Source organism: Mytilus galloprovincialis, chromosome 8, assembly GCF_965363235.1.
Source record: "Mytilus galloprovincialis chromosome 8, xbMytGall1.hap1.1, whole genome shotgun sequence".
NCBI classification, from domain to species: Eukaryota; Metazoa; Mollusca; class Bivalvia; order Mytilida; family Mytilidae; genus Mytilus; species Mytilus galloprovincialis.
In genome coordinates, this window is record NC_134845.1 from 47841777 (window position 1) to 47864001 (window position 22225).

The 22225-nt window shown below is 31.3% G+C and overlaps 1 protein-coding gene across 1 annotated transcript; it reads left to right on the forward strand.

Moving 5' to 3' along the window:
- The first annotated feature begins 14134 nt into the window (after positions 1-14134).
- LOC143042080 (torsin-1A-like) lies at positions 14135-19218 on the forward strand. Its single transcript, XM_076214321.1, has 5 exons — positions 14135-14343; positions 15429-15694; positions 16159-16334; positions 17128-17255; positions 18823-19218. The coding sequence occupies exons 1-5, from the start codon at positions 14157-14159 to the stop codon at positions 19101-19103; spliced, it is 1038 nt and encodes a 345-aa protein (XP_076070436.1). The 5' UTR covers positions 14135-14156; the 3' UTR covers positions 19104-19218.
- Positions 19219-22225: the final 3007 nt, after the last annotated feature.

Genomic DNA, 22225 nt, shown 5'->3' on the forward strand with positions numbered 1-22225 from the left:
GTTCTGACCCTACATTGTAATACAGGTATATATGAATTAAAATATGAATTCATATTAAATTATGTTTGCAACAGTTTTATATCTGTATTTTGACATCATATATAGCTTACTGAAAATTCACACCAGACAGTTACAAAATGCCAGTTTGCCATATCAAAGCATGCCCTTACGTTTTTAATCTTTATACGGCAGCTAAGTTTATTGCATTTTCTATTTTTTTGTAAAACGGGCAATACGTTTGTAGATTTGTTTCTATATTTTAAAGAACATTTTCGTCACCTTTAACAACATTTCCACTAGGTAAATGAAACCAGACGCTTTATCGTTTTATAAATATATCTATAGAAAGGGGAGTATATATCATAATTGACGTAAAAGATAACAAATGTACACTATCTTTCATAATGATAAAAACGAGACAAAATAAAGGTAGAAATTAGTGTCAACAACCATAGTGTGTGTGCATCTTGACTGTAATTAAAGAACGTTAATTTTACTGTAGCATTTGTTCAAAATTGTTTTGTTTTATTTTAATTGCAACATCTACTATTAATGTTGACGCAATATGGACATGGCCACGATTATGCTGGTTTCAGGAAGAATGCTGTCCTGAAACGTGGATTCCCGAAAATTCAAATGGTAAATCAATATATATATATAGTATTTATTTACAGGTATATCCCATAAATCAGTACATCAGCACTGCCACAAAATATTTTGAAGTTGTCAATTGCGTAACTAGTACAAAAATAGATTACCATAAACATAGGCTGCTTTCCCATTCGGTAAACAAACATTCTTGACATTTTTTCTAAGATGTCAAAAAAAGGTTTATGAACGCATTTTATTCCATTGAAATTTGTAGAACATTGATTTTGTCCTGATTGATAAATTGATTTTTGTTCATTTTTAGTATCCAAAGTAATATATAACATGCATAATGTATAAGAGTACACTGCATTATAGTTGCTTTATTAAAACGATGACTCTATTACTCATCACTCACTCCTTTTTTTATGCCCCACCTACAATAGTACAGGGGCATTATGTTTTCTGGTCTGTGCGTTCGTTTGTCCGTCCGTTCGTTCGTTCGTTCGTCTGCCCCGCGCGTCAGGTTAAAGTTTTCGGTCGAGGTAGTTTTTGATGAAGTTGAAGTCCAATCAACCTGAAACTAAGTATACATGTTCCTTATGATATGATCTTTCAAATTTTAATGCAAAATTAGAGTTCTGACCCTGATTTCATGGTCCATTGAACATAGAAAACGATAGTGAGAGTTGGGCATCTGTGTACTTGGGACACATTCTTGTATTCTGATGTTACTGTGACGATAAGGAAATAATAAACTCATCATTAGATTCCAGGATTAAAATTGTGCACGCCGAATACTTGTTACTTTTCAAAAGACACACAAGTGTCGCTCAAATAAAAAAATATTAAAAAGACAAAATATAGTATGATAATCCCGTTGTCAAGACATCGTTGTCCCATTGTGCTTAAAGAGAAATGTGAGAAAAAAAATAGATGTCATAATGTTGGAGTTTCAGGAGTAAACAAATAGTGTTTTAAGATTAACACATAATTGATTGATGTCTGCATTATGTCAAATTGCATAGTTAAATTAAAGATTAAACAACACTGTATACCAAAAATGGAATATTAATTAATCAGTTTTAATGCACTGAATATTTTTCAGAGAAACGATTGACTGAAAAATGAAACACAAAGTATGGATGGTACAGTGTATCTTATGCCAGACCCTTAGGCCACAAAGGAAGTTGAACTTTTTATTCTTCAGATAAAAAAAAATCCATTCACAATATTTATGGACACATGTGCTTCATGCTGATAAAGGGTTAAAAAAGAAAAGACAAATAATTATAAACTGTACATGTAAATCTGCATACAAAATAGTGGTTGATTCCTCATCTAATGTAATATCAATATATGACTGCACTCTTTGTCTCAAGGATTAACAGGATTTGCTAATTGTTGAAGGCCGTACGGTGACCTATAGTTGTGAATTTCTGTGTCATTTTGGTCTCTTATGGAGAGTTGACTCATTGCCAATCATACGGTCACATACCTGCCAACTGTCACTATTTGCGGGGGATTTCCCCCATGGAGGCTCCCAAATTGAAATTCTAAATGAGCAATTTGAAACAAAACAATTAGTTTTACAATGACATGAGGCTTATAAAAGTATGAAGAAGCCAAAAAACAACATTAAAATGTATTTAAAAGCCCCTTGATGGATTTTTAGGACTATGACGGCCATCTTGCACGCAAAACCCCCATGGGCATTTTGAAAAGTTGGCAGTGATTACATCTTCTTTTTTATATGTAGGTGATTTCAAGAAGCTGATGCATATATATATTTGGAGACAATAATGTATATGAAAAAGAATATTCATCATTCTAGTGAAATTTGAGTCAACATATTGATAATTCATGCTAAAATATAAATTATATTGTCGTATTGCCCCCACTTTGCTCTGGTACGTAGTGTCGCATTTGATAACATCACAGTGGATTTTGACAAGGACATTTAAATAGTTAGTTCACTAAAAAAAATTACAGGGATCCAACGTGCCTACGTAGACAAACAGATAGTTCATTATTTTTAGAAATTTATTGTGTACTATATTGAAACAACATGAAATTAAGAAGGGTTAACAATGAGGAATCGGCGCCAAAAGTGAAGGACAAATACCTGAAATATTAAATATGTACTTCTCGCTGAAATATTTATATCCCTTTGATATTTCTTTGTCTCCCTGGCTCCTACTTCCTGATTTTACAATAGACTCGACAAAGCTAATATTGATGGCCGGTAAACAAGTCAAATCCTTCGTAGAAGTATACTCTGTTAGTTTTTCGTTGTCATTTGCTGCCATATTGTTTACTTTATTGACCGAATATAGCCTCGTTCTGAACATGTTATGAATATTTATGAGCATCTCATTAAGAATGGAGTATTGCTATCAAACCAAAAATAAAATATATTAGATTTAGGATTTTAAAGTGCTATAGAGAATTACGACATTTACATTAAGCAAGGACTAAACCGATTTAACCAATAATCACGTTTTAGAAAATACATTTAAAATCTTATATATCTTTTTGATTGCTACCTACTTTTAATTGATTAGCCAATACATGTATGATCCTCAATAGTCTATGCTCTCACGAACAAGTGGTCAAATAAGTTACAACTGGAATCACTAGCCAGTTAACACTGAATGTTTGAGTTCGAACCTCCATCATGCGAGTGCACCCGACTCTAATCTTAATTGACTAGGGTTGTCCGTTTTCCTTTCCTCCACAAATACAAACAGACCGCCAAGTAATAGCCAAAAAGCAGGTCTTGAACGTGGCGTTAAAACACCAAAAACAATGAATCAAACTCACTATCTTTAAAAACAAGTACAAAAAAAATATCGAACTCCAAGGTAAATTAAAAATTTGACAAAAATCTGTTTTACTTAAAGAATCGCCTGAACGATTTCTATCGACGAATCTTATGCTAGGACTTATCATTATCAATAAAAATAATTGTAAATAGCCTAGTTCGTTTTCAAATATGCATGTTATTTTACATTTTTAGGGATATCAAAAACTTTACAAGATAAGATATACGGGCAACATATTGTTCTACAAGCTGTCAAAAGGCACATAAAGGCCCTTATGATCGACGAAGATCCGCCCAAGGCAGTATCTTTATCATATCATAACTTGTGGTAGTCTTCCCTCTGCCTGGTCATGGTGGACCAGGCAGAGGGAAGACTACCACAAGTTATATCATTGCACAAAGTATATACAAAAAAGGAATTAAAAGTAAATTTGTTCACTTCCTTTTTTCAACAACACTGTTTTCTCACAGGAAAAACATAGATCAATATAAGGTAAATTTGTAACATTAAAATTTGATTTTCTCACCTTTAAATTGTCTTATGCATTTTGAAAACACCATATGAACTTTCCTTCGAATTTGTTTTTTCGGCTGTACATTTACATTTTTCATTTGTTACTGTGTGGTATTAATCTGTAGACTATTGAAAGCTATAAATGTTACTCTCCTAGGAAATATGCAGCAGGCGAGCATCAAGAAAGTTTTCGAAAGACATTTTGAATTTCCCTAGATCATACACGAATACTAAGGCATGGATGTGATTTGGGACTCTTCATTTCTGTGATATTCTTCAATAATTACCTGTTTTTCTTGATAAGAATTTGCTCAATGACATTTTTCTTTACGTTTTATTTTTGGAACACCTTCCAAATTCTCATCCATCAACAGGAACAGGAAGGGAAATTGTCCAAATAGGTGCAAACTTGGCACCCTCACGTTAAGTGATATGCAATGTAGGAAAACAACTTAGTTGACAGCTTGAAACACTCATAAAACTAGAATATCTCAAACATCCGATTTATATATCTCACTTATTTCCTGATCAGTGTACGTGGTGTCAATCTATATTTGTTCCACCAAACAGAAGTTCCGCTGCATGGAAACATTGTTTTTTAAATCGTGTCATATTTATAGTATCTGTTCCTGTAGGAACAAATGTTCAATACCCTTAATTCCATAATGAACAAATACTGTAAAATGTATTTCATTGGAAATAAAATTGCAGAATATTTCTTCTTGGAACCTACATTATGAAAGGAACTTCTATTTCGTGACAGTGGTTGCAATAATTTGTATCACGATGTCACTACCTTGCAGAAGTTGATTTTAATGACATCACACAGAACGTTAACCAGGACATCTATACTTTCTAATCAATGCTCTATTTGTAAGAGTATTCCGTAGATTTTTCTATTTACCAAAAAATGGTCGTTGGATATATTGATTTATACAGTCTTAAAACGTAAACCACATGTGGTAATAGTATATCTTTCAAATTAAATAGTATAATGGAATTGGTGTTTAATAATTGGATTTATTAGATTTGTTCAGACACATTTTTCTATGATTTAGTAGGGATTCAAAATAATTTTTTTGGAACTATACATTAAAAAACTAAACATTTAGCAAATAAACACAAAGGTATCTTACAGTCAGAATAGACGCAATAAGGTTACCCGCATGTTACATGTAAAAGTTGTGATGTCCAGAGACCTTCCCAACCAATATACATTCTTAAAATGTTCCTTGTTGCATTAATGTAAAATATGCTATGGTATTTATATCTTTGTATACGGTTTAGAACGTGTTCAAGTATAATATTAATGCATTCATTGGTCAGGTTGTTGTTTCTTTGACACATTCTCTGTTCACATTCTCAATTCTATTAGTAGTTTTACAATAACTCTTTGGTTTCTTATTGTTTGTAGATAGGACTGAAAGAACTAATAGAGACAAGTGTAAATAACTGTGAGAGATCAATGTTTATATTTGATGAAATAGATAAGATGCCACAAGGTCTTATCGATGTTTTAATACCATACTTGGAAAATCATGATAATCGTAATAGAATAAACTATCACTACAAACCATTAAAGTCTGAAATGGCCTATATCTGTACTCGACTGTACTGATTTTTACTCGACCAGTCTGAATTGGTCTGACTTTTACTTGACATTACTCGACCCCAGTCTGAACCATACTTGACTGTACTGAATCGTACTTGACCCTTATCTTTGCCGTTGAAAATAGTCTGAACTATTACTCGACCAGTCTGAAACAGTCTTAACCCATTCTCGACTTGTACTCGACCTATTTTTCCAGTCTGAACCATACTTAACCAAAGGTCTGAACAGTACTCGACCAGTCTGAACCATACTAGACCAAAAAACTCTACTTTTTTAACTGTTAAAATAAATTTCTATTTAATGACATATATAACAACAGCCAACAAAATTTATAAAAAAATTTAACCTTATATTAGAAATATATCTGATTATATTTAGGATGAAAAAAAAAATATTATATAAAACTTATATCAAAAAGGGATAATATTAAATAAATAAATAAAATTGTTTTTCTGATTAGTGGTGAAATATAAAGAATAACCTCTGCTTGTGGCAAACTCATAAATAAGATCACACCTGGTCAGAGGTATTAAATTCTAAATAACATTGATTCAAAATTGCAACATCCTGTTTAAGTTAAATAACAAGGCCTTTCAAATATACATGTATATACTAGATAAGTAATACACGAATTTAAGAAAATAGGGCTTTCTTTTTACCTGTAAAACACACATGTATTGAGGTAATTAGAACATATTAAAGTGCTTTCTGTATGCCATGTTAATTTGATAAAAAAAATTACTTAAATTAATTGTAATAAATTTTTACTGTTACTTTGGAATACATTTCTTTTTTTAAAAAGGTTATCAAGGATTGCTATGGAAATTCTATTATCATGATTACATTAAATTCTTGGTTTGATAAAACAAAACAATTAAGCTCTCATTTTTTTTAATTTATTAAGTTGTTTTATATACTATTTTATATATATATTAATAAAAAAAAACATTCACTGCATTATTAATTCAACTCAACTAAATCTTTACTAGGGTTTAAGTTAATGGGGAAAATAGTCCAGTTACCATAAAATACTTCCGAAGTATTCATAAAATTTTTAATAAATATTGAAAGTATTAGTCATTTGTTAGTCACAATTTATTTTTTTAGATTATGTGATCAGCTTGTTTTATTTATATTTTAAAAGTTGATATATATTTTTACGTAAGTGTTGATTAATATTGTGTTGACGTTATATTATGATTGATTATTGTGAAATTTTAATTTCAATACTGTATTGAATACATTTTTAATTTCAATTTATTGTTCAAATTTCATTTTTATTTTAAAAAAATCCTAAATTGATAAAATTCAGTTGATAGATACAAAGAATAGGTCTAGGTTGGTTAAGACTTGGTCGAGTATGGTTCAGACTAGGTCGAGTATGGTTAAGACTTGGTCGAGTATGGTTCAGACTAGGTCGAGTATGGTTCAGACTAGGTCCAGTACGGTTCAGACTAGGTCGAGTACGGTTCAGACTAGGTCGAGTACGGTTCAGACTAGTATAACATGGTTAAGTACTGGTCAAGTACACATTCAGACTGTTAAGTATGGTTCAGACTACAGTCAAGTATTATCAAGTAAATCTCAGACGAATTCAGACTGGTCGAGTAAAAATCAGTACAGTCGAGTACAGATATAGGCCATTTCAGACTTTTAATGGTTTGTAGTGTATAGAAAAGCTATCTTTTTTTTATAAGGTAAGAAATTGAAATTAAAGTGCCCTACACACCTCTCAAGTATTGTTGAATAAACTGTATTTCTTATGGTTTTTCTTGTCGTACATAAATGTAACAGTATTATACCGCTGATCATACAATACACCTATCAAATGAATGACAAATCTAAGGGGTTTTTCTGTGTGCAATGCTGACATCCCAGGGTGTGTTATACGAAAGGACAACTATTCAAAAATACGTTATCTGTCTTATATACCGTACAACTTTTTTATTTCTGTAACGATTTGCAGGATTTACATCACATTAAGGTGTTATATTCGTTTTCTATGAGTACTAAATGTTTTATAAAACGCACTTATTAATCTAGAATTGTCTGATTGACAATCATATCACATATTCTTATTTGTACATTTCGAAACCACTGTCCATATTACTGTAACTCCATGAAGCAAGGAACAATTGACTTGTTACCATCTTACAATCGCATTGAGAATGGAAATTGATAATATGTCAAAAAGACATCACCTTGACCAAAGTGCAGATAGCAAATAAACTCATCATAGATAGATACTAGGATTAAAATTTTATATTTACGCCAGACGCGCGTTTCGTCTACAAAAGACTCATCAGTGACGTCCACCAATGGGTCTTCAATGCAGCGTGAAAATCCGTCACTCCCAAAATCAGAAATATGTCAAACCAAAAAAAAAATAAAAAATGGTCTGATTTATTATAAAATGATATACGAAAAATGATAGCCACCAAATTCAAACCCCGAGTGGCTGGCTCCCAATATGAGACAGGAAACATATAGAATAAACTATTTCATCCTGAAAATATCATTCTAGTTGCTTAATAAATTATTCTCTATTTGGACAGTTTGAAATCATTTTGAACAAACAATGTGCAAACACATTTGAATAGAAACAGTGTGAAGACAAAAAAAAAACCTTGGTAGCATGTTTCAATCAGAGAGTATTATTACAACACTTGTTAAAAACAGGCATAACACATCAGTTTACAAAACAAAATACTGGAAATACGTTTAAGCAAAACAAATTTTATCGTAAACTAGCAATGTATCACAAATGCCCAGTTGTAATAGTGGGAGCAATTTTTGAAGAGCGAACACGTACATGTACAAAGAATCAAAACCTTTTTTCTTCAAACCAAGATACAATATACTTCATGAAAAATGTTGTAAATAAATATTGTTAATTTCTTTTAAGTAATACAGCAGGAACAGAAATACTACATCAAACACTAAATTTCTGGCATGACGGAAAAGAAAGAGATACTATAGAACTAAAGGATATGGAAATGGTAATAACTAAATCAGCTGTGAATACAAAAACTAGTAAGTCAATGTCTACTAGTACAAAAGAAATATAGAACAGCCTGTCTTAGAAAAAGTTTTTTACGAATTTATAGCGGTAAAATTGTAATTTTTGAAATACCGTCTAAGATATTGTCAGTCTCCTCTCTCTTGTAAACGACGTCCTGAAAGCACGAATATTATTACGAACTTTTCCGCTGAAAGACATAACTCGAAAGTGATCTATTAATAAACATTTCTATTTTAGTCCCAACAGTGTATACTTATCCACTTCAAAACTTGAAAATTCATGTTGCTCAGTCTTCTATTTTACTATGTCGTGTCTTGTGTGTTGTGTACAGTTGTTAGTTGTGTTTGTTTCTAGTTGAGTCATTGCGTTGTCAGTTTATGTTTAAGTTATGAGTTTGAATGTCCCTTATGTATCTTTTGGTGTCTTTTTCTTTTTTTCTTGGTTTTCACATGACATCTTTACACGTTATTCGTTGTATGTATACTGATCGTTACTTAAGTCTAGGAGAACAAATCACTTATTTATTAGGCGTTATTGGTTTTGAAGGAGCTTCCAGTTACTGTGAATATTCTTAATCGGTGCTTTGTTTCTATTGTTTTTATGTAAATTGTGTTTTTGTCTCGTATCAATCTGTCCAACCCTGTGCTGTTACAGTACTGGTCATTCTAAAGGGACGATTAAGCGTTCACAAACATGTTTAATCTGGTCAAATTGCTTGTCTTAAGTCAGGAGTCTATAGTTCAGTGTTTTTCGTTGGTTAATTTTTTTACAATTTTTGTTTTTCGTAAATTGTTTCGCTATGAATAAGGCCGTTGGTTTCGTTTGAATTGTCTCACAATGTCATGTTAAGGTGTGAAATCTATAGCTGTCTTTTACTTTTTAGAAATAAATACATATGTTCATTTATAGGTATGTTTGATACAGTTTTCTGTACAGTATATCTATTTCAGTCACTGACTATTACGAAGATTTGAACAAATCGCCCATTTCTCTTTTTTTATAAAGACCTTCTTACCAAGGGGACATTAAAACGCATAAATGGAAGCAAACGCCATGTCCAAAAGCAATAGACTACAACAAGACATTTAGGTTAAAAAAATAAGTTATGTAGGGAACTTTAACCTGAGCAAACTTATCTACGACAAACTCGTATGTAATCTCAGGAGATCTGGTAAAGTTTAAACGGGCAGTGCATTAGAATGAAATTAATTTCTCCTGGGTGTTTTATCATATGTAGCATAGAGGGCGTAATGTTTTCCCGATTCAAAATTATTTTCGCGGTAATTTATTGCCTATGTAATCATTCAGCACGACATCGTCAATCTGAGCGGTCGAATTTTCTTGGTAAATTTTAATTCTGATGAAAGTTTATAAAGCTTTATGTTTGGAGAGTTTTTTGTTTGATACTGATGTTTTAATTATATATTATATGTGTAGATATATATGTATGAAATGTGTTTATTTCTTATTAAATATAGAGCAGCGGCGTTGTCGTGCGACTGTCCACTTTACAAAGTCTTTGGTATTTATTATAGCCTTTCATGGCGTGTATATTCAGAGTGTTTATGTATTCTTGGATATTTGGTACAAGGATTGGTTATACTTGGATATTTGGTACAAGTATTGATTATACTTGGTTGTTTGGTGCAAGTATTGGTTTTATGTCTACATTGATGGGTGGTTTATACCAGGAGAAATGTATTTTGTCAGTAAGTATGAGTGAGTGTTGTTCTGTTATAAGAAGTAATGATATATAACTATTTCAAAAGAATATATACTGTAAGTGTTTTATATTTAGGTGGTTTTTATCACAGTGATGTATTACTACGCCACATTATTACTGCCTCTATTCCGTTAGTAGTAGCATAATATACAACAAATGTAGAATCAAAACACATTGTAAAAACGAGACCGACAAAACCATGCCAAAAATGATGACAAACAGCAGTATACTTGTACATGTTAGTAACTTGTCTCACGGAAAAATTGGTCAATCCAGTATCATAAATTATTGGAATTTAATATTTAGTAAAGTAAAGGAAGATTTTTGAGAATTCTAAAGAAAAATTATGCAAAATATAATTGTTCGGGATATCCCTTTAAATGGTTGTTGTTTTGGTACAAACTGATTTGGGGTGAGTGATAATAGCACTGTCAACAAACGATATATATGCTAGATATTTACATAAAACAACATTTTGGAATTTTCAAATAGATATTCATGTGGTTTATTTGTCAACATGTAATACCTAGTCAACTCCGAACATGTATGTGCAAATATACCCTTTCAACAACTCTCGACATCGACTAATGACACCTACAGTTTACAGGTAAAATGAAGGGGTAGTCTCAAATGCAAAAACGTCTGATTATCATTACGTAAATAAATTCGATTTGGCGGATATATATAGCTACAAATGATATATAAAAAAAGCAAATAAATTTATTTCTCTATCATATTATACTGATATCACATGTACTTACACGACATTTCTATTAAATTGATTAAAAAAATTACTGCAATCATTCCATATCTTGCATGATCTGCTTTCTCTTCTTTTTATGATTATTCCGCATGCCAATAACGATAAATGTGTATCTATAAAATTCTGAACATTTCTGAGAATTTATGAAGCATAATTACTGGACTGTCTGTCCGTCTGTTAAACACTTGTAAACACGTTCGAGTTTGTGTTTTACAAACGAGCTTATCCTTACCCGACGTACATATTCAATTTCTGGAGGGATGAAAACATATTGATTTTAAAAATCGAAGGAAAAGATCACATTGCCATTTTTATCAACGAAAGACTAGCAGGGGTTGGGATTCCAATGACTTAGGTTATCCCTCATTTAATTTCCTCACGAACTGATTGGCCCATACAATTGCCCGTGTTCCCTTTATCGTAGAGCAATTCTCAATTTTCGAAAATGATCTCAGGGTTTCTTACAAGAGGCGGATATCGCAAATCAATGCATTATGGAGTTTAATGGGGTCCGTGTCGATCCAGTCTCGTTAGTTTTATATGGTAATTGCTATATTATATTTTGTTGTTAACGGGTCAGAAATTGTTTCTCTGTCTCTCTTTCCCTTGATAAAGCTTTGCCGGTATTATAATCTTTTCTATACTAGTAAAACCTCGTCGCATGTTTTTTGCTCCTGAATCAAGTCCTGAAAATGTTAGTAGCTTGTACGGCCTTCACACAGTAGAAATTTTCATTAATGATGTGATATTTTGACATTATGCTTCGTCTTCATATTTGATTCCCTTTTAGTCGATTGGAGATCGCTGGGGGTTTTTTTTTTTTGTTTGTTGGTTTTTTTTTGGGGGGGGGTCTCTTATTTCTTCGTAAAGGTAATCCTCTTCTTTATTCTAGATTTGTTTTAAATCATGTCGTTTGGACTTTAGTAGAAAGTTGTATCATTGCCAATCAAATAAATTTCAAGCAATAAATCCAATAGTGATCAATGGTATTATTTTCAATTTTTATTTTTGAAACGACCCCTCACATCTTACCTGTCGTAGTCGTGCTCAACTGTAGGTGTAGCCAATTGTTGAAAAGGTGAAAGAAAAGCACCACCTATTAAAAGTTATATTTAGTTTCAGAATACCCAATTCTATTTTAATCTATTAAAGGTTAATGTTAAAGCCACATATAGGAATCATGCGCAATCGTGTTAGTTTTTTAAATCACTCCGCCTTAACTTCATTAAAAGTATCCATTACGAAAATGTTTGTTAAGCCAGTTCCGTTTCCCGTTTACGCTCCGTTTTTGCCCTAAAAATCACATACACAAATTATTATTACTGATGTAAAGATTTGCATTTAAATAAATTACATTGATAAATCCTAAAGAACCGATAACATTACCATTGTGTACAGTTAACCCCTAACATTACCATTGTGTACAGTTCACCCCTTAAATTATTGATTTGACCGTACATTTACACATATAATATAATCCTTCTCTTTTTGTAGTACTCACCCTAACTTCTAAAACTATTTATTTCATATCGGTTGAGAATAAGATTCTGTTATTGGATTAAAAGTGGTCACATGACATTCATTATTCTTCAGTAATAAATTCCATCGGTCATTAACAGAAAAAAACGGACCAGAAAACCGGTCGTTAACGAACTTTTACATGATAGTGACCGGTGGGGCGTGGTTTCCGTCTGATAATGACCGTTGGGGCGTGGTTTTCGTCTGATAATGACCGCTGGGGCGTGATTTCTCTGTTAATGACCGGTGGGGCGTGGTTTCTCTGTTTAGAGAGATGTACCTTTTATAAAACATTTTCCTGTTTTTAATATTATATTTAGGTTGTTGAATTGTTTATTATATGTTTTCGTTAATTATAAAATTAAAGATAACTTGATTAAGTATTTATATACTGAAAAATTGCACTAAAAATGAATGGCAGTATTACTACGATCTTTGCCATAGAATTCGTACAACTACTCGAGTTCGCTGTAGGCATTTTGAATTTATGAGAATTTTCCAAAACATAGTTTCTCAATGAAATAAACATAATAGTTCTTGAAAAACTGGTCATTATCGTGATACATGCACTGTCCTGTGGGCAGTCCATATATCACGATAATGACCAGTTTTTCAAGAACTATTATATAAATATGTCATATGAATATAATACTTAAATGACACAAGAAAGGAGATTGGGCTTTAAACAGAGACTTGAGCTTTAAAAAAAACATTTACAGTTGATTATTAAATTTTTTTAAATGAACGACCATACTATGATTTGTTTTTCTGTACAGACTGATTTACATTAGGTTTCTGAGTAGTTGTTTCATTAACAAGTCTATTCTAAACATTCCTAAAACTTATATTAAAATAGCAGGTTTCAGGCTGATTTCAGGTTCTCATCAAACAAATTAATATTTCTGAGCAAGGAAATGATTAAACAAACCTTTGTATGATTGCCATTAAAATGCAGTGGCTAATATGTACTACTTCAACGGGTAAACAAAATAAAATCAAAAATAGTTGTTAAGGTTACATAATCATGATAATATACATGTACAATCACTTATTCGAATAAGGGGGTCAGACTGTCTTTGGAATGTGGTAAATATGAAATAACAAAGTAGAGAACTGGGGAAAAGATAAAAGGTGGGGAAAATACCCATAAAAACAACGTAGAAATAAACATCTTCTAGTCACCCTCTTTTAATTCAGCAATGAAACACTAGTGAATGATCAATAGCAACATATCGTCGATTAGAAAATAACAAATTACAATTACTAGTCTGTTAGGGCCAGACATACATTATTTCTTTTTTTCACCAATGATATAGCGAACGCTGTTGACAATAATTTCACTGACACAGAAGAAGAAGTATAATGTTAAAAAATAAGACAGCGATGGAAATAACCGACACAAGTGCCAACGATTTCATGGTTGATTTAATATATCCACCAACAATAACCTGTTAAGTCTAGTTGTTAAAAATAGAACCAGGTAAGAATAACTGTAAAACGAATTTTTTGGAAACTTAGCAAAACGAAACTCGGTTTTTACATTGGCGCTTTAAATAGACATACTAGGAAGTAAACGTTAATGTTTGAGCAGGATGGCTAGAGTTTACACGTATCAACCTACTCTTCAAAGCCAAATTCAATTATTCCTTGGAAGTAAATGCTTTGTTACAATTTTAACGAGCATAGGGTTCGCAACGTTTTGTTTCACTTGTTGGAACATAAGTATTTCAGTTCACAACGAAAATTGCAATGAAAGATGGATTCGCTTAGATACGGCAGGTAACTATTTTGATTATCATACATTGTTTTTCTTTTAATAAAGTGTTACCAACATAGAAACACGATCTTTCGAAATTTTTCGAACAAAGTCATTGGTGAAATATCAAGCTAAAAGTATCACAAATTTTGGCATCATCATTACAAAATATTGTAAAGAAACCATTTAAACATGTTTAAGGGACCATTACAATTTTTCGGCTTAATATGCCGATTGTCATGTATGTAGATTTATAAATGATGTGAAGTAATCGCTATATATTTCACAAAAAGGTTATACCTGACTAAATTATCAAAATCATCCGGGATTTTAATTTGAATCGTATGTACATTCTTCCTATAAATTTAGCTTGATAACTATCTATTTGGAAGCAAAGTATGCCACAGTTTGCAAATTTTATGGAAAAACAACATGCCTGTGTTTTATCACACACAAAGATTGTAGTATACACAAAAACACAAAAACTTGTACATGTATTTTTGATTCGAGTGTACATAATAAGTCTTTCGAAGACGAAACGCGCGTCTGGCGTATAAATTTCAAATTCTGGTATCTTTCGCGTTTTAATTCACAATATTTTACAGTCTATCACTTAAACTGTTATTTTTTTGGTTTGATTGACTATGCAGATGCTGTTTACATTAAGTAAGCAAATCATGAAAATAAATTGTTATTTCATAACAAATTGTGTTGAAGGTTGACATCTACCTTTAAGTATCTACGTACATATCTTAATGAAATATCAAAACATGAAATCTTGCCTTTTGAAATGCACTATCACTTATAAGGTTGGTTTTTTTTAACTTTTTATACAAAACAAAGTTCAACAATTGCTGGTCCAAAATGAGGAGGGCTGCGATCCTTTCTTAATAAAGAAATATACCATTTTGTAACTTAAAACGTACCAACTGACCTGATGGTAAACATTGTGAAAATTCTTGTTTTCTGCATTGAAAATGAACTCAATTATATGGAAAACTAACATGAAAACCAAATTAAATATCACTAACAAATAAATACTCTCGAGAACTTACATATGAAGATTTTTTCATTACATTTGTCATCTTCTTACAAAATTTTATTTTAGAATTAAAGAATGCCTTGCATGCCAATGTTTATGGACAACACATCGCCGTGAAGACAGTTATGAATCACCTCAATGCTCATTTTATGGATGAAAATCCGTCCAAAGCCTTGGCGTTCTCCTTCCATGGCGGACCAGGAACAGGAAAGACTTTGATCACCAAAATATTAGTGAATCATTTGTACAAAGAAGGCTTTAAAAGTCAGTTTGTACATATGGTTATAGCTTCTAGAGATTTCCCTCACAAACAGACTACAGATAAAGATAAGGTGTTGTACAATTTGATTGGGTTCTTCAATTAAACTATATTGGTTAAATTAGTGATTAGATAGTCATAACAGGTATATAGCATAAAATATATTTCGTTTTAAACTAGTTTTCATTTTATCAAGTATGACGACAAAAAAGGTATCAACAAACATTTTGGGTGTAGTTCTTGTGAAGAATGGATATCATCACTTTTACGATAATGGTGTTTGAAAGCGCATAAATTTAGAAATGATCCATATAAACTTATTAGTAAAAGTTGTAAATTAAATACATAAGTTAAAAATTTCGTTTTATTGGTACGTACTATACATTGATTTTGTTTTCAAACACAAAAAAACAAACTAAATATATATATATATATATATATATATCAAAAGATTTCCCCATTAACAATCAAACCACGTCATCTGATTTTTATATTACACCCGTGCATGTCAAAATAAAACATGTGACTGTTTTGCAGATAAAACTTAGAGAATTAATAGAAGACAAAATAAAACGATGTGGGCAATCCATCTTTATATTTGACGGAGTGGATCAGTTATCGCCTGATCTTTTGAATATATTAATACCATATCTGGACCACCACGAGCACATTGACAACATCGTTTATAGAAAAGCCATCTTCATTTTCTTGAGGTATTCTTTTTATAAATATATTTTTTTAGTACACCGAACACTATAAATGTAGTGTAATGCTTTCATTATGGCTTTGACATTATTGTTAAATAAACAGTAGTATACCGGTGTTCAAAAGTCATAAATCGATTGACAGGAAAACAAATCCGGGTTATAAACCTAAACCGAGGAAACATATCAACTATAACATGTATAAGGGGAAAACAAAAGGGACAACAAGAACATCGAAGTGCAAACAAAAACAAACGCCAACACACATAGAAACGAACTATTTGATAACCACTGCCATATTCATGAATAAATGCTTTAATTCAAATAAGTGTTAATTTCATTGACATAAATTTAACAAACACGTGCCATTTTCAAAAAAGTGTTTCAATCTAAACAAAAATTTATTGTATTCAGGTTCGATGTATGAAAATTGTACTTTTATGTTTTGATATCATTTTGTCACACTTTTGAACTTTTAAAATGAAATGTCTCTAGTAAATGTTTTATGTTTTTACATAGTCATTAAAAATATATTGACGAACATTTATTGTTTACATCAAAATGAATAGTATAGATATTTCGAAACCATAACCAAAATTCTTCGGAAAGTAACAACATGTGTTGCTTTACTTTAATTGTAGATTAAACTTAGTTTTGTCGACGAAGTCCTTTTGATTAAAGAAAACATATCAATATTTGATTAAACTATATTCAGCAAAAATCAAAAAGCCCGTATAACAGTATCAGTATATTAATTATTTCATTACTCAAAAGAAAATCTATGACTATACATTTTTTTTAGCAACACAGCTGGTCCACTGTTAAACAAATACATGGTTGACTTCTGGTACGACGACAAGAAGCGTGAAGAAATTGATTTGAAGGATTTGGAATATCCACTGGCAAAATCTGCTAGTAATTCTGTAGGAAGTGAGTAAATATCAATTTCTCAAAAAAGAAAGGTTGTGTGTGCTTGTATCGATCTGATACGTGTTTTTATAGTTTGTTCTAAAATGATGCTGTTTCATCACTCTCAAATCATAGGGGAGAGTTAGACAGCCATGAACATGCTGTACACTGCATTATTCTGTATGTGCTTGTCCAAAGTCAAAAACTTTTAATTCAGTGGTTGTTTTCTGTTGCTGTATCATATTTATTTGTTGTTTGAATTTATTTTTTGCATTTGTTATGTACGGCCTTTTATAACTTATTATGAAGAACCATTATAAAGACGGTTGAAAAACGTTAATACTATTACTTTTTGTTGTAATATATTTTGTATTTTAAAATATGAACGTTAACTGTATACATGTATTTTGTTTGAGAGCCTCAATGAAAATTAGACTAGTTAAAATTGAGTTATCCTCTTTAAATTATATTATCATCATTATTATTATTGATTGTTCAAGGCAGTAAGGTGACCTTTGTTGCCTTTAAACGCCATCGTATTTGCAATCACACCACATCTTCGTTTGGTTTAGATGTGGGTGTGTATTTTGTTTGTTTTGTGCATTTAAAGATGAATGTCATTTGGAGTTAATTCATTTCTTAACAGTTTGTTATATTTTGTCCAAGCTGACCATGAAGTGATTCTGTCTGTTATCTATGCAAATAATAGCCAGATATACATTGGACATAATATTAAAAAATGTTTAGGAAAATTATGTTGTTTCAATGTTAAGAAAATTTATGTATTTGTTTCCCTTAATTTCGCCAAAATAAACCGGTTAAGAAACGTTAAAGGGGAACTAGCCGTCAATTTAATGTTCACCGGTATGACTCAAATTCTCATATTTGATTTATAACAATGTAAAACATTTTTCAAAATTATTAGAAGTAAAACAAAATCAATTTTCAAACATGGGCTCGAAAATATGCGGCTTCGTTTCGTGTGTAGTTTAGTCAAGACGCCATCTAATTAAATATCGAGTTGACTTTGTAAAACCTCCGATGACCATATAAGGTATATAAACAAAAATATAAAAATAACTAGATTAAGAGAAATCGTGCAATTGTATTTTTCTATGTTTATTTAGTTTCATAATTTAGATCAAAAATATATGTTTATCATAAGAATGATTTTTGTCGATCGAATCAGTCACTCAAATGTTTTATCTTTGTTTCACTTTCAATGTTAATATGCTTTTCCTTTGATAAACTGATCACGCACGATTAGTGCGTTATCCTTTTCTAGCTAAAGAGTTACATTGGAGTTCACATGAATACGGATTTAATGAGGTCGGAGTATTCATTTGCTTGTTTCTTAGCTTATTTTGTCAAAATTGAACCATACTTGCTGCCAAAGGCGAAATATTATTTCACTATTTCGATTTCATTAATGATTTAACCAAACAAATCCTATTTTAGATTTTTGATATATCTCGTAGCTAGTGCCCCTTTAATGCTATCACTTTAATACAAAATTTAGAACAGATGTTTAAGTTATATACGTTGTTAGTATTATTTTTTTTAAAAACAATATGCGTTTTACTTTCAGGTGGATATTACAACAGTGATCTTATATCCCATCACCTTATCACAGCATTCGTCCCATTTCTACCTATTGAAAAAGAGCATGTGTTTGACTGCATTAAACTTCAACTTCTAGCGAAAAGGTATTATAAACATTACATGGACATTCCGATTAACAAAATTGAAGAAATTGCTCAGCACCTCCAGTATTATCCAATTGAAACAGACAAAATCTTTTCAACGACAGGTTGCAAAAGGGTAGAAGAGAAGGTTGATTATGTTATGGGAGCTACATGTAAATGCTGATCATGCTGATGTAATGAAGATCAACCATCAAGAATTTTCTATGTTTTTCATTCGTTCCAGACTACTAATAACTCGAACCATTTAGCCTAACTTAAAAAAAGACTTTAAATTGTGAGGAATATTATCTTTTTCATATCTATAACTTTCCATCATTACCGAACTGAACAAAGAAATAACACGACGGGTGCCGTATACGGTGCAGGAAATGCTTACCCTTCCGGAGCACCTGATTTCACTCCCGGAGTGGAGTTCTTATTTATTATTTATAACTGTGGATGTAATATCCTTTGGTTTTTTAGTCTTTGTTTACTCCTTGGTTTGGATTGTTATTGTCTTTCTAATCTGTACAGATTCCGTTCTGTGTGTGAAAGTGTTGATGCCTGCATAACAGCTTCTTTCTGTATTTAAAATAAATAAAAACTGTTATGATAAAAAGTAAATTCACAAAAATACTGAACTAGGGGAAAATCAATTCGGAAAGTCCATAATCATATGGCAAAATCAAATATACAGCTTATCTGTGTTTTAAATATATCTATACAACATCAATACAACAAGAAAGTGTCCATAGTACACGGATGTCTCACTACCACTATCATTTTCTATGTTCAGTTGATCGTAACATTTTTGTTGATAAAAACTGTAAATTGGCATTAAAATTAGAAAGAATATACCATAGGGAACATGTGTATTTTGTTTCAAGTTCAACTTTATCAAAAACTTTCTTGCCCAAAAGCTTAAACTAACAACTTCAACCTGATGCAGGACAGATGGGCAGACGGACAATCGAATGGACGTATATACGAAAGAAGGCACAGACCGAAAAACAGAATATCCAAGTTCTGGGCATACATGTAACCTATAAAAAAAATATACTTAGAAGCTATAATTTCAACTAAGCAGTGAACTGATTTTTAAATTCATTAGTTAAGAAAGAGTGTATAGACTTATAAGACATTAGAATGAAACAAGTAGTTCAGGGATACAATTAACGAACTTGAAATAAGAACGTCAAAATGATATGTGTTCATAATTATATGTCGCTTAGGTAAACGTTTAGCATCATCAGCTAAAAAAGGCTGCGCATTTTACATGACTTTTAACATAATTTTCTAATAAATTTGAAATTTATTCAGAAACTGAGGGTCAAACTCGCTCAGGCAAACTTAGATGAATTGGCCATGCTTTTAAGGTTCCGTTTGGTCATAAAGATGCCAATGTTTCTAGGTACAATTGTATTCATACATTCTAAGCTTTCTAAACATCTCAAGTGCTTTGATTTTAGCGTTACTGTTGGGGATAATAAAAGATAAAATTTTATTGGATGCACAAAACTTATATATTCACTTATTATTCCCACAGATTTTGATGCTCCACAAGACTGATTTTTTTTTTCTTGCTTACAAGCTCACAAAGGAACATTGTAATTTTCAAATCTTAATGGCAGCGTGACCAGAAATAATGAATGGAGATGCTATAAAACCTATGTTATAAACACAAAATACACAGTTAAGAACATGTATAATGTGTTTCTGTAAAAGAAAACAAATGTACTCACGTTTGCAACAACAATTAAAAATTTAATAAAATTCAAATAGACGGTACAAATGATCATTTAATCAAGTTAACAAATGACAACCAATTGCAAACAAAGGCACTTTACATATACAGAAAAAAAATGGTTAATTTATTCTACCAATGAAAGTTCAATAAACAAATCATTACATTTCTTCCATCATCAATTACTACTTGTGAAATCCTAAACAGAACTTGCAAAAGAAGAAGCATATTTTAGATTCAACCTTTATTTACTAATTAACTACACTGTTATGGGACTTTTAAAATATAATGAAAACTGCATATGCAATATAAAAGTGTCATATCGGCCAATATAGATTTTTTTCTGTATTTGCCGAGTCCTGATCCGGCAAATGCAGGATTTCGGAACATCTCTAGTTTTTCGATCGAAAGTCACGATAAACATATGGTAACTCTGTAGTTAATTAATAAAGATACTATTACGTATATTTCTGTATCGGCCTTTTTATTGGTCCTCATCCAGCTGTATAAGCCTTGGCTTCGATTCAGTCCAATACAGCAAGCCTTGGACCAACAAAAAGGCAAATACAGAAATGTTCACTTAATAATATCATAGTATTGCCCATGAACTTTCTATACTAAGGGAACTGCTCACTTATAACGATGTCTATACAAATTATCAAACTGATCTCGGCCGTAGCTGATGTCACGTGACTTGATAGCAAATCATTTCACATTTACGAAGTGTTCTTCAAAACTATTTGTTCAGGTTTAACAAAAAATCGTTTTTATGAAATTTTATACATATTGTCATTGCAAAATGTCGTTTTTTTAAATATTTCTCGGATCGTTTTTTTTTTTAAATACTGATCTTTGAACTTTGAGGTATTTGTCCGTTGAATTTTCAGTATCCGCCATCTTGTTTGATATGGAAACAATTTTACACAACTGGGATGTTCTTTAAAACTATTCGGCTAAGTTTAATAATTCATCATTCTTTCAAAATCTTTTTGTCATCGTAAATGGCTATTAATAATATTCAAATAAACTCATCCTAGATACATTTTTGTACCAGGATTGAAAACCACAACAAATAAGTAATTATATAATATTCAAGCGAATGATAACTTAATTGACATTGAATTCTTTCATAAACAAGAACAAAACATTGGATAAAAAACGATAGTATACTACAATATAAAACAAAACGTAGTAAAACGAGTGTATTGTAGAATATACATAACATATGAAATATACAAATAATAAAGCTTATATTGCAGCATGAATTACACTCCTTAAGTTCAAACTGTGGGGAAAAAAATTGGACAAATAATATCAAGTATATTTTATATCCAAATTGTGTTATTCTTGGAACTCAAATGCAGGAGCTCGTGTTGCCTGAAGAGGTATAATGTTAAAAAGGGACAGCGATAGAAATAACCGACACAAGTGCCGACGATTTCATTGTTGATTATATCCATTCGTCTTTAACATGACCTTTTAAATCTAGTGGTTAAAAATAGAACAAGGCATTTAAAAGAGTAAAAATAACCGTAGATCAATTTTTTGGAAATTTTCAAAAC